Source organism: Camelus dromedarius, chromosome 6 (genome assembly GCF_036321535.1).
Source record: "Camelus dromedarius isolate mCamDro1 chromosome 6, mCamDro1.pat, whole genome shotgun sequence".
NCBI classification, from domain to species: domain Eukaryota; kingdom Metazoa; phylum Chordata; class Mammalia; order Artiodactyla; family Camelidae; genus Camelus; species Camelus dromedarius.
Window position 1 is genome coordinate 189,637 of NC_087441.1, and position 17,655 is coordinate 207,291.

At 48.4% G+C, this 17,655-nt stretch overlaps 1 protein-coding gene across 9 annotated transcripts in view; it reads right to left on the reverse strand.

The window, feature by feature from the left end:
• Positions 1-9,707, reverse strand: part of FAM120B (family with sequence similarity 120 member B) — a 55,242-nt gene extending 45,535 nt beyond the window's left edge. For 6 of the 9 annotated variants that reach the window (XR_010381169.1, XR_010381170.1, XR_004138475.2 and 3 more), the window contains exons 1-2: positions 9,633-9,705; positions 199-1,451 (exon numbers count right to left, since the gene is read on the reverse strand). Coding sequence is in view for 3 of the 9 variants with exons in the window: in XM_031456760.2 (XP_031312620.1) it covers positions 199-1,431 (1,233 nt within the window). In the remaining 6 variants the exon portion in view is untranslated. Of the gene's footprint in view, positions 1-198; positions 1,452-5,510; positions 5,824-9,632 lie in introns of those variants that run through there. The other 3 variants (XM_031456757.2, XM_031456762.2, XM_064486440.1) reach the window with 3 other exon arrangements.
• Between the last annotated feature and the right edge of the window lie 7,948 nt (positions 9,708-17,655).

Consider the following 17,655-nt stretch of genomic DNA (forward strand, 5'->3'; position numbering starts at 1 on the left):
ACAATGCAGAACAGTTTACCAGGTGAGTTTTCACAAGTATGAAGTCATACTTCCTGGCCAGATTCCCAGGGCTCTGTTCTGTGTCTACCACAGTGTCTCAACCTTGCAGGTCGTCAATAAATATTCACTGACAAATCCATCAATGGATACGTCTTCAATCATGGCATCTATCAGATTTGGGTGGGCACACCTACATACCTTTAAGATTTCAGGATCTGAAACCATGGTTACTTGTTGCTTGATTTCAGGCTCCGTATCCATGGGGTCTTCTTGTTTAATTTCAGGGTGTGTACAAATGGAAGCTTCTTGCGTGGATTCAGGATCTGTACATATGAGAACTTCCTGCTTGGAGTCAGGGTCTGTACACATGGGTGCTTCTAGGTTAAATTCAGAGTCTGTACCGATAAGTAATTTCTGATTGGAGTCAGGGTCTGTACACATGGATACTACCTGCTTGTTCAAAGTTACTACACCTTTAGGTTTCTGGAAAAACCATGGAGATTTCTGTCCTGGCAAAATATACGATGCAACTCCTTTGTAGAAAAGAGCTCTATTTGGTCCCAAAGGTAACATCTCTTCTAGTTTTTTCTCACCTTGATGCAAGTGAAGAACTTTAGATATGTGGTCTGCTACAGCTAAGATGATGTTACCTTTTTTGTCGAAGTTCTCTCTGACGGAGGTGTAGGAAGACAAGCACTTGTAGCGAAAGCTTTCAAACATGCCCTCCGGGATGATGTCGTTGCCCAGCAGGCAGGCCAGGAGAGGCAGGTCGCACAGGCTGAGCCCCAGGCTCTGGCAGAGCTTCTCCCGGCACAGCATGATGGTGTCCAGGCTCTCCAGGCACAGCTCGCTGATTGAGAAGTAGGGACAGGTGTTGTAAATTAAGTAGTCTGTGTCCTCTCCAAGAATCCCGAGACAGTGGTTCTGGAGGCCATAGGAAGCCACCTCGTAGTCGGCCTCCTGTAATGAACACAGAGTCTCCTGACCCAGGGTCTTCAGAGCAAACCGCGTAAATATGGCCAGCCCCGAGGGGATAAAGAACATGTTCCTGCCAGGCTGCTCCTTGTGGGACTTGACGTAATGAAAAATCCTGGCTATCTCCCTGTTGTTCTTGAGTCTTCGCTTCACCCACTCATCTCTCTTGTTCTGTTCCACCATGCCATCAAAGAAGAATATCAACTTGATGCCAGCAGTTGTAAAAGTTTTCACAAATTCTCGCAAAGAGGAAAAGTACTCTCGCCATTGGCCACCACAGATCCAAGAGTCTGGCGTGTACCAGTATCTGAGGCAACACATGGCGTCCACCACGACGGTGGGAGTGCATCCGGGATGCTCGCTCCGGTGGCGCTCCGCCAGCTCTTTGAAGTTTACCGCAGTGCAGACATGTGGGCAGCTACTTCCCACAAACCCCTGCAAGCCTCTCACGCCCATAATGAAACTCCTGGAAGGGTCTGGAAAGGAAAGTAAATTAGTAATTATGGAGTTACCGTGACACTTACAGCAACTTTCAAAGCAAATCCCAGACAGTATTTGACATTCAGTCTCTGTCTCCAGCGTGTCATGGCGTACGCTGCTGGCCAGGAGCCTGAAGTCTTCCGTGGACACACACCAGGGACGTCACCTACATGTGAGGTGATTAAGTGGACTTCACAGGACAACATGGCCCAGCACTCTCTTAAGAGCTTCACAGAGGTTATCATTCAACAAAATTCGAAAACAGGTTAACAGTTTCAAAGAAGTAATACTCCCCATCTAGGAGCTCAAACTGAAGCTAATTTTAGCAAAACTAAAACACAGATTGATACATGCAACATGGATGTTTTTCAAAATAACCTTGCTGAGTGAAAGAAGTCGGATGAAAAAGGAGTGCACGCTGTATGAGTCCATTCATGTAAAGTGCACCTCACTGAGCGCTGAGCTGACTGCAGGGCAGAGACCAGGGCTGTCGGGTAGGGCGGGAGGGAATTGGTGGAGACAGGGCGGTACACATGTTCGCTACCTTCGTCGTGGGGATGGTTTCACGGGTGAATACGTGCTAAACATTTCAAACTGTTCACTGTACATATGTATTCTTTCCTGAGTGTCAAATACATCTCAGTAAACGTGTTAAAAAGAAAACTACATGAAAATGTCCACAACATTTGAGATGGTCACTGACTTTGAATGGAAAACCACCCATTCTAAAATGTAAAAATAAACAAGAGTTTAGAATTACAATTGAAAATCTGGGGAAAATCTAGGCAGAGTCCTTTATACAATAAGGAAGATGTCCTCACGTGTAATAAAAGACATAATACAGGTAATAACATCCATCAGTGATCAGAAGCCTTTATCTTAATGCCTATTCTTTTCACTCTGATTTTCTTTAGGAGTCATCAGGGCTTCATGTCCTCTGTTACAACAAAACAAAAAAACCCCATTATGCAAACAGCAGTGCAAGAACGGTGCCTTCCCCAGGCTGAAGACTGAAGGCAGCCACCAGCTGCCAAGTGAGCCCACTTCCTACCAGACAGAGCTGGCACTCAATGCACACGATCTCCAATCTTTAAGACAGCTCTGTGGGTAAAAAACTATAAGCTCTACTTCACAAATGAAGAAATTGTAAATAAACTATGGTCGAGCAAAGACACCCCTGCAGATTACCTTTTAAGACTGTACTCCCTGTTAATGACACTGACCCCTAATAGTAGATTTTGAAATCTGTTTGGCAGCCAAAAATAATTTTTAAAAAATATAAAAATTGAGTGGACATAAAGAGCATTTATGTTGAAATTTAGAGAGGTGTGCTCATTAAATTATTACATATAATGGAATACACAAATCCATACCCCCCAAACCACTGTAGGCCTATTACTAGTATTGGGTTTATCTTGGGAACATTACCAAGGAAGGTATGTTTCTGAAGCAGAAAGTGGACTTCATAACATGATCTTCTCAACCATAAGGCCGTTCTCCAGTTGGGCCCTCTGGGCATGGTTTGGAAAGGGGATATGTGTCAGAACTCAAAGGGTTGTCAGAAAAGACAAAAAACCAAAATGGATTAAAAAAAAAAGCAGCAATGTTTGTGGACGCTGAGTGGACTCAAGGTACCTCTCAGCCACGTAGAGCCTGACTGTTTCCGTGCTGAGTGGAGCCCTGCTCCTCTCCGCACGGGGCCCTCCCACCACGGAGCCGGCCTGCACGCCCAGCCCCGCAGACCTGGGCCCGTTTTGCCTAGCGGCTCTGCCACAGTTGTGTTGGCTGCCTTCCCTCACGATAAAAAGACATTTTTGTTTCAAGCGTTTTTCTACTAAAACTGCAAGTGACAACACTGAGTTTCTTGAAACACTCTCCTCTTTATTTTGCAAGAATTTGGGTTCAGCCTCCGCTTTGATTTTATTCAAATGTTTTTCCTCCTTTTTCTTACCCCAGTAGTGAAAAGCTCACTATTTTTAAAACATGTACTGTTTTTCCTGCCTTTCACACTGCCATTTCCTCACAGCCTGAATCACAAATTACCTCAGGAATGTTACGTCACAATGCCCTCTTCTATGGCATCTACAAAGAAAAATTCGGACAGGCACAGATTTGGGAGCTCGGGGCAACAGAGGATGCCTTCTGGTATCTCAGCTCCTCACAGCACCAGATACTCACACAGCCCACCATCAACGCAGTTAGTGTGGTGTGAAATAAAACGCTTAAAAAGACAAATCTGTGGCATTACCTTTTTAAATTTTCCTCTGGCTTTTTAAGCCTTTTAGTGCAAGAGCATACACTGAGGCTTTACATTCTCTAAAGGTAATTTTTAAGATGATCACAAACACATATATGTTATATATTATATATTACATAAACATACACTATAAAATTATATACTTATATAATATTTCACTTATCACAGCTGCAAGTTATACAGGAAATTTTCCTTATCTAGATAATTGTTCAGAAAGAAAACAAAAGTTATGTCTCTTCAGGCAGGAGCCCTACTGTCCAAAATACAGTCTGGGGGGGGCCACCCACTTTGATGTGGGACTCAGGGCAGGTGACACCACTGTCTGTCACGTCCTAGCACCCAGCACAGTGTCTGGCATGTGAGGGGCCCAGCAAGTTATTTATGAGTGAATGAAGGCATCAAAGGGCAGGTGTATAAAGAGAAACTGGGAATCAACTGCGGGCAAAGAAAGAGGACCAAGAACCGTCTACCCTCAAGGAGCTGACAAACTGGCATGGGAAGCGGCATCAGCGCAGGAGGCCCATGAAGGCACAGCCGCAGGCACACAAGTATGGCTGGGGCCTGTAGCGCTGGCAGTGGCCGCACGCCCAGGAATGGCTCACTCTCCTCACACCAGACCCATCCCTGCCAACTGAGTTACCAGGGAATGAGGACGTGGAGAGAAGGGCAAAGAGAAACCCAGACAGAAGGTCCTTTACCACAATCTCTCAATCAACAAACCCCTGGAGAAAGGGAGAGAGGCAGGCTTCAGCAAAAACATATGCACATCGCCTACCAGAGAGAAGGGCTGAGTCACTCTGGACACAGGGACAGTGGACCAGGGCCAGCCCAGGGCACACCTCCCCTGGGGAGCAGTGTTTGCAGGACAATCAGTACCAGCAGTTGTGGCCACCTCAGGCACACCCAGCACCCCACCAGTGTCAAAGCAGAACGTTCAGCAAGCATAAGTTAATGAGGGGGCTGTAAGATGGGAAGCTGGTCCAGAGCGCATGTGAAGAGCTGGCTGACCAAAATGACCTTTTGTAAACTGGAGACAAATCGTGTTAATGTCTTACAGAGTAATAAAACCATAACCTTGGGATATAACTTTACCAGACAGGAATAATTCGTCTCCACAAGACAAAGTCTACAAATTAACATGTATCACAGTGCTTGGGCTCTAATCAAGAGTAAATAGCAAGTAGAACAGGGAGGTACACTCTGTTAGAAAACTGGATAATCCTGGGTGAATCTCTTAAACAAGGGCCCAGGATTCAGCAACAAGCACACAGTCCTCTTGTTCCCTTGCTTCATTTCTGAGTTTCCGGTGACTGTTCTTTCAGGGGTAACATATGCTGGCACGGACTCTCTCCTCTCCTCTCTGCTAACCCACCTAAAAACAGGAACTTACAGGGACCTTTCAACACAGCAGGGTGACAAGAGGGACTGAAAATTCCAAGAGATGAACACGTGTCCTGGGCCAGTGCACAGACACAGCCATGCTCACAACTACCAGGAACTCGTGAATGTGCAGCCAACCAGGGGAGCCGGTAAACCAAGGGTGGCCGCACTCAGACTGTGCCCAGGCCCCACACGGCCTCCATACAGGACTCTGGGACTACTGACCCAGATGCTCTCCTTGACCACACTTTAGTCAGGGTCCTAGGCCCTCCTGCCCACAGGCCTCCACCTTGAATGCCAAGTTCATCCCCACCAATTTCAGCAAGATTCCTGCTCAGTTTCACAGAAAATCCCACCCTTGAAATCTGATTGCCGTGATGATCAGAGTAATCCCCACCCAACCCTGACTCTCACTGACCTTCACTCTACCGGAGGCTGTCAATCTCCCCATGCAAGTCTTGAATGAAGTCTTTCTCACTGTCTCAGCAAGTTGTCAGTCATGTTTTTCTTTAACACTACCACTTCGAAGAAGTTTAGTCAAACGAGAGACAGAACGCCTGTGACAGTCCTGACACTCAGACTCAAGGCACCCTGGAGGATCCTCCAGAACACAGTCTGACCATGACCACTGACACCCAGATTCAGAAACCGTGTACGGTGCATGGTGGGAAGAGCCCCAAGACGAGGGGCGCAAAGCCCTGTTTTCTGCCACAAAAGACCTTTAAAGGAGGGTAGAGCCCCTCTTCCACATGCCCCGCCACCCCCTGCCCCAGCTATGCCAAAGGCGTGAGACCAAAATCACTTAGGAAACATTCGTCTAGTGTTTGCTGCGCTCCAGGCCCTGTGGACACATCAACGAACAAGACAAAGTCCCCAAGACATGTACCTTGAACAAGGGAGTGGAGGCTCAAGGTCCCTCAGGAAAGGACACCTGGGGTGTGCATACACATTTCGCAATGCCCCGAGCTGTACCCTGAGACTAAGTTTACTCTGCAAGCCCCGCAGCAGACACCCCCTCCCATCCCCCTGCACATCATCCAGTTTCGCTCAGACTCCACTGGGAGGCACTCCTGCCAGCCAAGGAGGCAGGAAGAACCGGCTGCTGGGCGGCCACGTGTGCTGCTAGGTCACCTGCCTGCAGTCTCAGGCAGTAACAGCAAAACCTGGACTTGAATCCACCTGCCTCCAAAGCCAGTTCCCCTCACTAGGGGACCCCACCCTCAACACTGGGCACTTCAGAGTGACCTGGTAGCTGCCGGCACGTGTGCTGGGAAGACCTAATCGTGAGGCAGAACCGGCTTGTAGGCGGTGTCTTAGCCCCGAGTGCTCCTCCTCCTGGGCCAAGGGCCCTGACAAGATTGTCAGATCGAAGGAGCAACCCTGAAGGCTGGGCCCTGGGCTTCCCCTGCCCCAGTGCAGCTCTACAAACCCTTCCAGGGCAGTGAAGCACAGCATGAAAACCACTGCCACCGAACAAAGAAAAAGAAAATGCCTGTGACCTATAAAACTGTGTGCCTCATGTATCCAGAATACAGAACAAAACTCCAATATAAATTTTAAAATTCATGAGTTAAAGCTGAAAAATTCTATTCACAAGAGACTTCTTAGGCTCTAATTTATCATCTGTAAATTCTTCTTCTACATAGTTCTACATTTAGCTCCTAAGTCCACAGTAAAGAAAAGTAAGAAGTCACTGGAGGCAGGCGTGGGCAGACAGACAGGGGTAGGGGTGAGACCTGAGACAGGTGACTGGGGGAAGCAAAGGGACAGGAGAACTGAGGCCATACTGGGGGAAACAGCTGTACATGCCTCAACGAGCCCTGACACTGTCTGCATCTCAACACAACAAACTACGTTTAAAATGTTTGCTTGAGACAGTGAGGGAAAGCGTATCATATCTAGCACATTCTATTAAGAGAGCAGGGAAATGCTCTATTTTAGAAAGATTTCTATCTTAAATGGGAGATCCTGGTGCTTAATGGGCAAAAACCCAAAACTAAACTATCCACAAAACTCTGCTGTTCAGTCACTGTCCTGTTGTCCTGGTTGGCAACCATTTTATATGACTCACAATAACGTACATGAACCTGTACTGAGTTAACTCTTTAGCTAAAGTACTGAGGGGAACCTCACCCACCTCTGGTGTGTTCTTTCAGGTTCCAGCATGCACGCAGGTGTGCAGCTGGACAGGTATGTGGAAGGACAGCTTTGGTCCAAGTTACAGTAAGTGTTCTACAGTAGGAGTTCTCTTAAATGGATTCCTCCTTACTTGAGTCATACTTGTTTTTAAGGAAAAAGGTGCTTAGGAGCTGGGGTTTTTTGACTAACAATGACCTTGATTTACTGTCTGAAGACAAACCATTTACTCTCTTTGCACATCACTGATTTCCTTATTTGTAAAAATAAAATGATTTCCCTGTCAATTTGGTGAATTCTAAACTACTACTATAAAATCCTTAAGAAATATCTTACTATACTTACATAATTAATTTCAACATTAGATAACATGTTTTATCTCTTTGAAGATTCTTCCCACAGAACACCATACAAAGAAACAGGAATTTGCTTCTAAAAGCAAATGAAAATGAAAAGTTTTTTACACCTGTTACAAAGCTCTGAGAAAATAACTGATAGTGTAAAGGATGCCTGACTTGCAAGCTAATAAGGGTGCAATTAATTCCTCTGAATGAATTTCCACGACCCTAGTTTCCATGGAGGTAAGACTTGCTTTTATGATCTCAGTTAAGTGGACTTCCCTTCTTTCCTTACTACCCACCTCTTCTTGAAGGAGGCAGATGCCCAGTGGTGAACAAATCAAACACACACTGTCGCAAGGCTCTGCCCACTGGGCTGGGCTGCCAATCTCTGACTCTTCCTGACTCAAGAGAAAACTAAAGCCAGGTTACAGCAGGAATCTGACCAGCTCCATTCACTCATGTCTTCTCTTCAACCCTCAATAACAAGTACAAACAAGGAGGAGGAGCCAGAGGTGGTAAGAGGAAAGGCTGAAGGACAAGAACCCAGAAACCAAGACAGCAGGATATGACTAACTGCCAATTTCATAGGATCCAAGTAGCACAGGGCTTGAAACTTAAATAATTCAAAATCCCTTTTTTAAAAAAATACAAAATAATAAACATAAGGGCACTGAAGTCCTTCCCAGTGCCTGGGAAGGCACCTGTGGAAGTGAGGACCCTGAAGCCTGAACTTCCCTAGCTTTACGGTAAACCTGCCCCATAAATGACACCCAGATGCAGGCTCAGGGAGGGGGCAGAACCCAGAGAGTAAAAACTATAAGTGACCTCAGACATCACCTACTGTAGTCTTCTCAGTTCAGATGAGAAAACTGTGGGCCAGAAGTGGCAGGTTAAGTGGTTAGAAACTACACAAACTGGGAGGTCAAGTGGTCAAGAAATGGTATGTGTGGAGATGAGCAGTCGGGACCCAACGCAGCCAAGGCGTTTCCACTGTTTTCTATGAACACAACCAGTAAGCAGTGCACAACTGGAGTTATGCAGATGGAGGAATGGTACCGTGGGGGGAACCACCATGGCAGAGCTTAGGGCAGAGATGGGGTGATGGGGAAATCAACACAGAGAGAATGTGTGAGGGCTGTGGTGGTGCAGAGCTCCAAACAGCAAGGTCCAAACCTGGGCAGGTCAAAGAGCACATGTACATGGAAAGCCACGGTTCAGGAAAGACAGAGGACAAAACAAAAGGACGACACTGGACACGGAAGAACCACAGAACACAGCTGTAGACTAAGTAGCAGGACACATGTGGGAGGTGAGTGGTGAGGAATAGATGCTGCAGACCTGCCTCCCATCCGTGTTTCTCACCCTGACTTATCTACTCAGATGCTCAAGCCAAAAGACGTCCCTACACCTGCCAGACTGACTCTTCTAACATCCACGTCTGAGCATCACATCCTCGCTCCCAGTTCTCTTGAGCTTCCTGCCATCCTCATCTCTAAGCGACACTTTCCCCCGAAAGTCAGACTGCCTCAAACCCGTACGTCTTAAACCTTCTGTTCCCTCTGTAGGAATGAACGGCCTCCTGCCCCTCAGCACCTCCCAACTCCCGCTTAGCCGAAACTCAGCTTGAATACCCCTCCTGTATAGGAACTTCTGGCCCCTCCTCGGCTGACTTGGACAAACCGTCCCGTCTGTAAGCCTCACGTCACCACCACCCCCCTCGGCCTCTCCTTCCCCGAGGGCCCAGTGCTTGCGGGTTGCTGGGGCCCCGGCTCAGGACACCCCCAGAGACAAGTTCGGAGACGCAAGCGCAGGGGTTGGAGGACACCTCCTCGGGGACGGGCGGAGCAGCCGCGCGGCCGTCCCGGAACTGCACATCTCTCGCCGGGGGAGGTGGGGTGCGGTCTGGCCAGGCGGAGCGGGCAGGGAGCAGGGCTGCGGGGTCGGGCAGTCAGGGAGACGCGTCCCAGGACCGCGACGGCGCAGCACCACGAGCGCAGCCAGCCGCGCCGAGGCGACGGCCGAGAGCGGGCCCGGACGCCCTGGCCCCGGAGGCCCGGCCCTACCTAGAGATGCGCCAGCACGGCCAGCCGAAGACTCGCCCGCGCCGCCCTCAGCCCGCCGCAGACGCCGCGCACTTCCGCTTCCGGTCGGGTGCTTCCGCTCGCGCGACTGCCCGGCCCGTGCTGGGGGCGGGGCCTGCGCTGCCTGGGCCGGAGGCGCCGGCGGACGAGATGCGCAGGCGCCGGGGGGCGCCGGCTCCCTCAGGTGCCGCGCCCGTTGCCTGGGAAACCGCGCGCTGCTACTGAGGCCGGGGTCGCGCGGGGCTCGGCTCCAGCAGGCGCCCGGAGCTGCGATCGGGCGGTGAGCGGGGCGCGCGCGGGCAGGGACCCTGACCCCGGAGGTCGGCCGAGGAGCGCCCAGCGGGCGCGGCGGGCTCGTCCCGAAGCCCGGTCCCCGAAGGGCGTTCCTGCCGCAGGGCAGGCGGTGGGGGGCTGAGCGGGGGCACTTTCCAGTCGAGTGACCTTGGTGCGTTATCCAGCCTCGACCCGGGGCTTCGTCGTCTGTCGGTTGCAATTACGACGGCGCGTCCCAGGCCGCGCTTGCCGAGAACGCGGCGGAGCGGCGAGCACGAGGTACCGAGGAGCCTCGTTAGCACGGCTGCGATGACCGCCCGGAGCCCACGGTTGTGAGTGGGCGGGCCCGCCAGCCTGGAGCCCGGCGTGGGAACCGCGGACTGGCAGCGGCGGCGGGGGAGGGAGCGAGGCCGCGTGCCACCCGATCATGCAGGGTCTCCGACTCCCCTTAAGGAGTTCGGACTCTGGAAGCCACCGTCTCGACCTTGTTTCTGCAGCTGCTTTTAAGACCAGTAAGGTTCACATTAAGGACATGCTCCCTTGGGCGGGAGATAAGGGAGGCTTCAGGTGACGCACGGTTCCCATTCCTGTAGCCACAAAGCCACCCTTTTCTAACCAAGAGGACATTTTGGTAGCCAAGTGTGGTAACAGAAAAGTAACTCTGAGACCAATCTAGCTTACTTTTTAATGTAAATATTTGACAAACTTCAATTAATAATATCGGGTTGCTTAAATGTGTCTCAAAACCTGCCTTTACACAAGACATATCTCAGGAAGCCTGCTGGAAGCCGCAGGGAGCTAGAGGCTTTAATCAGGGAGGTAAGACGGCCAGATGTTGTTCCTTCAGAATCTCTTGCAGATCAAGCACTCAAAAAGCATTGCCAAACTGAAGTGACACGATTTGTGTGTATTAAACAATTTGGGAAGGAATCGCTCCATTCTGTATATAAGACTTTCGTTTCCTGCTGTAATTTTTTTTTCTAAAATCAATAAACTGCTCAGTACCTAATACTCGTTGGGTGCCATAGGATCAGACCAACAAGTATGTGAAATGGTCCCTAGTCTTGAGCACATGTGGGGTTTGGGGAGACAGACTAACATGCCTTAAATATCACAGAACCAGTGAGAGTAAGGTTTATAACATGTGTATGAAGAAGGCAGCAAGGAGACAATGTGAGAGCTGAGCCTGGAAGGAGGGTAGGATCTGAGACAAGATTAGAAGACGAAGGACTAACAGGTGGAAGGAACAAAGCTGGGAAAGAGATGACAGTCAGGATTCAGGTGGTGTGAGGGTGCACCCAGGGACCTGACTTTAGAGCAGTGACAGACTGCCCGCCAGACTGTGGAGGCAGCTGGGCAGGCCAACCAGAGCCCCCGCTGGCCTGCCACTGGACGGCACCTGGCTCCACCCCACAGAGCTTCCAGTGAGTACTTCTGCTCCCTCCTAAATAGACACAGATGACCAAGGATCAACAGACATTTGAGGAAGACGAGGGATAAAACAAACAAACTAAGAAGAGGAAAAAATGTTATTAAAACTTTATTATCTGCAGTCTCTGAAGATCATATTATATCAGTGAAAGAGGAAGAAATAGGTATATAAAAGAACATTCAGAAAATAAAGCTCTTGAAAATTGAAAAAGCAATAACTTAAACTTAAAAATTGATAAAAGAAGATAAATTTGATTATATCTCTCAGATAATAGAACAAAAAGAAAAAGAAATGGAGAAAGAGGAAACATAAGAAAATTAGAAGATTAAGAAGTTGAACATCTGAAAAATAAGAGTTACAGGGAAGAGAACAGAGAAAATGAAGAGGAAATTACTCAAGCAGTAATTCAAGAAAAGTTCCTAGATCTAAAAGATGTGTTCTCACATGGAAAGGGCCCACCAAATGCCCTGCACAGCAAACCTGTGAAGAGCCACATGAAGGCACATTGTCACAAAGTGTCAGGATACCAGGGATAGAGAAAGGATCTTAAAGAGTTTCCATAGAGAAAAAGGTCACATTTAAGAACTGGAAATCAGAATGGCCTGGAAATTCTCAATATAATTCCAGGAAAATGAGTTCAGTGGAGCACTAAATTTCAAAATTCTGAAGAAAATAATTCTAACATGAAATCAAAATATTAGTTTTAAATGTGAGGGTAGAGTAAAAATATTTTTCAGATACACAACTGAAAAATATTAACTACAAAATACTTATCTCAGAAGTCTGCTGGAGGATATTCTTCTCCAAAACTAAGAAGTCAAGTAAAAGGAATATTTAGGACCCAGACAGCAGGGAGTCCAAGAGAAGAGAGAGGTGAGAAGTCCCAGGATGAAAGCAGGATACCAACTAGCTTGGGGCGGAGGCCTTCTGGAGATGCATCTCCAGGGAAAAGTGAGTCCATGGAATGCCTGATGTGTTTGAGTATTTTAAAAGGAGATCTTCAATGTCTTTGGTGACAGTATGTAATAGGTATGTAGTAAATAAGCAATAAATTAGTAAAGACAAAACTGTACAAAAAATAAAATACAATTGTAGCATATGCCTCAGCTGTGAATAATGACTCCATAATTTTAATAAAGTAAATACTGGACAGTAATTTAATCAAAAGATGCTATCACTATTTTTGAAAAATGAGAGGTGATCTTGTCTGGGTCTGGGAAATCAGGTGGAAGTGTTATATCATCTTCTAGAGTTAGGAAGGCCATAGACAATATACACAACTGGAAAAGAAAGACAGCATTATAAACTCTTAAAAAAAATAGAGCGAATTTCAAAGAAAGTAGCTAAGAGTTAAACATAGAGGAAGGAATTGGGAGTTTGAAAGCATGGTGTGGGCAATTGCTATTTTTTAAAATAAATCTAGCAGTACTATTTGACTTTTTAAATCTGTAAGTATATTACTTTGATAAAAGTAAAATTTTTCATTTTAAGTTTTAAAATGATTAAGTAACTAGTACAAGTGCTAGTAAATGGCACAACTGTTACTCAAACTCAAGTCTGTCTAAATTCTAAAGGCTCCTTAAAATTTTTTTTACTACTGCAGTACATGACAGTGAAGGAAAGGAAAAGCCAAAGATTACTCCCAGGTCTCTTTCCTGGGAGACTAAAAACAAAGTTGGACATAGAAATCAGTGTAAAAGGAACGAAGAAGTTTACGTGTGACCATTCACATCTTCCCCACCTCCTGCTGCACACCACCTAGAGAGACCTTCTTGTGGCCTATTGTACACATCAGATTCATCAGTTTGGGGCAGAATCCAAAACCAGGGGAGGAAGGATTTATATAGAAGAGCAAACCAGGAAAGAAAAGAAAGGAAGGGGAAAAAAACCTGTAAGTTGAAAGTAGGGAGAAGTTGGGAATTAAGGGAGATGAAAGTGTTTCCCAAAAATTGGGAAAGGAAAAAACCCACAGCCATTAAAACATACTAAGTTCTACATGGTTAATCCACATTAAATATTACAGAATTGTTTTATTGCTGAAGAGTGTCACGTAGAGAAATTGCCCCTCTTCCTCTACTGGTCGTCCTTCTGTCTGTGACTTCTTGGGCCCTTCAGGCTTCATGCAGTCACTAGAGAGAGCTAACCCATGTTCAAGGCCAGTAAGGCAGGAATGCTGGGGCATAAAGATGGAGGGCACCTTGTGCCTTGAAACCGTAGAGCCAAAATTAACAGTAAGACCACTCTGTCTCCTCATTCCCTGAGAAGATGTCTTTTCCTTACAGTTAAGAGTACTGAATTAGGGTTTTCTATTACTTGCAGCCAAAATTATCCTGTTTCAGCTTCTGCCCATGAAAGAGTAATTCCTCCAGAACTTGTCATTCCATTCGAAACCACTAGAAACTAGATAAATTATATGACATTAGTATTTTCTGATGTTAGACAACAGGAAGTGGGGGATGGAGATTCTTGAAAGAAGACTATTCTTTGGTAAGATCAATTAAACTGATAACCCTATAGCTGTGTTGAGCATGATAAAAAGATTGGAGACAGAGATTATGCATGCTGAGGATGGAAGACCGTATCACAGATTTTACTTACACTGAAGGAGTTAAAAGGAAGCTATGTGAACAACTTTAGGTGAGATGATGTATCTTTGAATTTTTCTTATTTTGTGGTTCGCTTTATTCCTTTGATAACTATGTAAGTTTAAAAAGCTAAAGCTCTAAATGTTCTTAGAAACAATGAATAATGCATATATGTAAATTTTAAAAATATGTGCAGTATATTGTGTACATGCATTTTCATGCAATATATTGTATATGTGCAGTCAAACTGTAACAATTCTACCTAATGAAACTGAAAAATGAAAAAAAACCTTAGGTGAGACGAAATTCCTTGAACCATACAAGTTACCAAACCTGATCAAAGAAACAGAAAATCTGAGTAACCCTGTGTTTCCTAAACCCTGTATTTAAGTTGAATTTGTAAGTAAAAACCTCCAACAAAGAAAACTCCAGGTGCGAGTGGTCTCACTGATGAATTCTGTTCAAACACTGAAGAAAGACGTATTAGTCCTACACAAACTCTTTCTGAAAATAAAAGGCCAAGGAACGCTTCTCTGCTTGTACAACTCACCTAGTGGCAGGAAGCAGTCTGATGTCACTTGGGACCTCTAGCCCCTTGAGCAGCGGGTGGATGGATGAATAAAAGGTAAATGAACTGGCCTTCTCGTTGCCGCATGCTTTGGATCTGACCCTGGCCCCAGCTGTGAACTGTGACTGAGATTAGCCAGCCGTGGTTTCCCTACTTGCCTTGAGTGTGGTCAGGTGGGTAGTGGCCCAGCACTCATTTCTGGCCCCTGAGAAGTGCAGGTTGTGGACCATTCCTAACATCCTCAGGCTGGGCCCTTCACCTGAAAACAGCCGTGTTTATTGCTTCAGTTAACCTACTAGTGTTAATAGGAACAGTTCCAACCACCACAAAAATCATAGCTTATGATTGTTCCTTAAGTATACAAACTCTTAACCAGGCCCCTACCTCCTTAGCAACACTCCACCCCCCACCCTGTATCCATTTTGAGAGCACTTTACAGTCATTAGTTATCAGTGATGATGACTGATAAACAGCCCCGCACCTCCTACCCCATTTTCCTAACACAGAGACCCACTTTGAAAACAGATTTTGATGGTGAGCCAGCGCTGTCCCCATTCTGTGTTTCCTGGGAGGTGGTGGAGGGGAGGGAGTAAGAATTCAAATGGCAAAAAGGGAGGAAACTCTTGAAAAGCTGGAAAGTATGTCCTACATTTTGAGATTAGGAAACATGTTGATGTGAAGGTGAAAAACCACTTGCCCAAATTTGTCCCCCTTTTTTCTCCAATACTTAGGCTGTTTATTGGGGTCCCTTTCCCTCCAGCCCATTTATTGGAGAAGGGCTTTGCAAAGCCGTCTCCTAGCAGCCGAATGCAGAAGGTCCTTTCATAGTACAATGGATGGGAAGGAAAGAAAGAGCTTGGTTTGTTTAAACTGCCTCTGTCTTCATTCACAGCCTGATGTCCGTCTGCATTGTGACACCCACAATGGCACTAAGGGATTCATTGTGGCTGAAAACAAACCAAAACAGAATACGAGATGCTAAGATAAAAGAGTCATGCAACAAAATTGCTAAAAAAAATCTCAGTCTTACATCTGAGATTTATGTTACCTTTTGGCTGTGTGGCCTATTGAGCGGTGTCTGTAATAACCACCAGAGTTTAATAAACAAAAAGATAAATGGGAACTTGTACATTTTTAAGGCGTTTCCACAGAGAGGACGGGTATGCAGGGCTGCTTTGGAAGCTGTTTAATAATCATCGTTCTTTGTTTGCACAACATTCGGGAGCCACCCTCGCACGTTGTGTTTATTTTCCTTCTGATACACATGCCCTCGCGGTGCCCATGTGGCCCAGAAGCGTCCCTGCATGGTCGCTCCCGCCGTCGCCCCCCACCTCCACCCCCTGCCCCGACCAACATCAGATGTTGCAGGAACCCACGCCCAGTTCAGCAGGCAACAGGTGGAAGGTTGAATAGCTTCACACGTTTTTCGGGATGGGGGGTGGGGAGAAAGAGGGAAAAAAGGAGGGCGGGAGGGCAGGCTTTTGGGAGCCGATTTAAGGATTAGATCAGATGTTATTGCTAGTGAAAAATTAAACAGCCCGGTGCTCTGGGGAGTGCAGATTAATATATTTAGTGACTGTGCGCACAAAGGCCGCTCATTGTAGCCACGTCTGAATGCCTGTGAATAGGATGGAACATATGCAGCCTGTCACCGCAGGTGCCCACATCTGTTCCTCTGCGGGCAGATGCTCGCAGAAAGGAGGTGGGAGGCAGGGGAGGACGGCGCAGTCGCGCAGGGCTGCTCGGGTCCGGCGGGGACACGCGGGCGGGGCGGGGCGGCGTCCAGGCGGTTCCGGCCCGGCCCGCGCCCCGCCCCGCGGACCGGTTGATTGACGGGTGCCCGGACCGGCGACAGGTGCCCGCGACCGCCGGGTGGGGCGCGTCCCGGAACGAGGCCTCGGGAGGGCCCGCGTCTCCCTCGCCGCCCTTTCTTTCTCATCCTCATTGTCTGACACGGTCACGAGCTTGAGACTCCCAGGTGCGGCCGTGCCTCTGTGCAGGTGATCTGGACACCCCCCCCCCCGCCGCCGCCTCACTCCCGGCGGCACCGGGTGACCCGCCGACTTGCCCTCCCAACCCGGCGCGCACGCCCCTGCGGCGAGTGCCCTGCCTGCCACCGCCGCCCCCTCCAGGCAGCCCTCCAGAACGCCCACCCGTGCCGCACCCCCTCCAGGCAGCCCTCCAGAGCGCCAGGCCCAGTGCGTTCAGTCGGGGGCCGCTCCGGCCGGCGCGCGGAGCAGCTGCGCGGTCATCCGATCCGGACAAAGGCGCCCGGAGCCGCGCCAGGTAAACAGCGCTTTGTCATGGAGATGAGCGCGGACCGCCGGGCAGATGATCCCGGGGTCGGAGGAGCGGCCTCCGCGCCGCCAGCTGAGCCACGCGACCGCCTTTCTCATGCAAACCAGCGCATGCCTCCGCAACCCAGGCCCGCGCTGCGCCCCAGGGCGCGGGGTCCCCGCTCCAGACCACGTGGCCGGGCCATGCTTCCTCCCCTCGCCGTGGGTGTCTGTGCCCGGTGGGTGGAAGGGAGACCCGAGGGGAGGCATCAGGCCCACAAATTCTTCCCTGGGCTCAGTCCTCCGGTCCCCCGCACCCTCCACCCCACGCGAACCTGCCGGTCACCAGTCGCGGTCCTGAGTGCCTGGGGGCCGGCCCTCCTCCGAGGGAAATGCCCCAGGGAGGGCAGGGGAGGTTGAGCTGTGGGGCCATAATGGGTGTGCCGCCTAGCATTTATCCGCAGCAAGAGGGAAGCCTCGGTGTCTGAACAGAGGTTAGATCTGTCCCGCTTTCCTGCCGTGGACGAATGGACGGCTTGGGGTTAGCATGTATCTTCGATAGAGCGATCCGTACATAAGTTAATCAGGTGCTGACACACCGTGTATTCATTCGAGTCAGTGTGTCTTGTAAATGTTCCTCTGGGGTTCAGTCCTTAAGAAGTAAGGAAATATCCCTAATAGCCAGCCGGTACCAGTGGGGTTTTATCCGCAGGTATCTGTAAGAGCTTCCTATATGCACACCAAGTGGGCCAGTTCCTTACCACTTTACTCGCTGCAGGATTCCAAATCTGTGACCAATGGAGAACGGGCAGACCGATGTGTTGGTGGGAGATGTGACACTAACACCAATTAATAAACTTGCTTTAGGGTC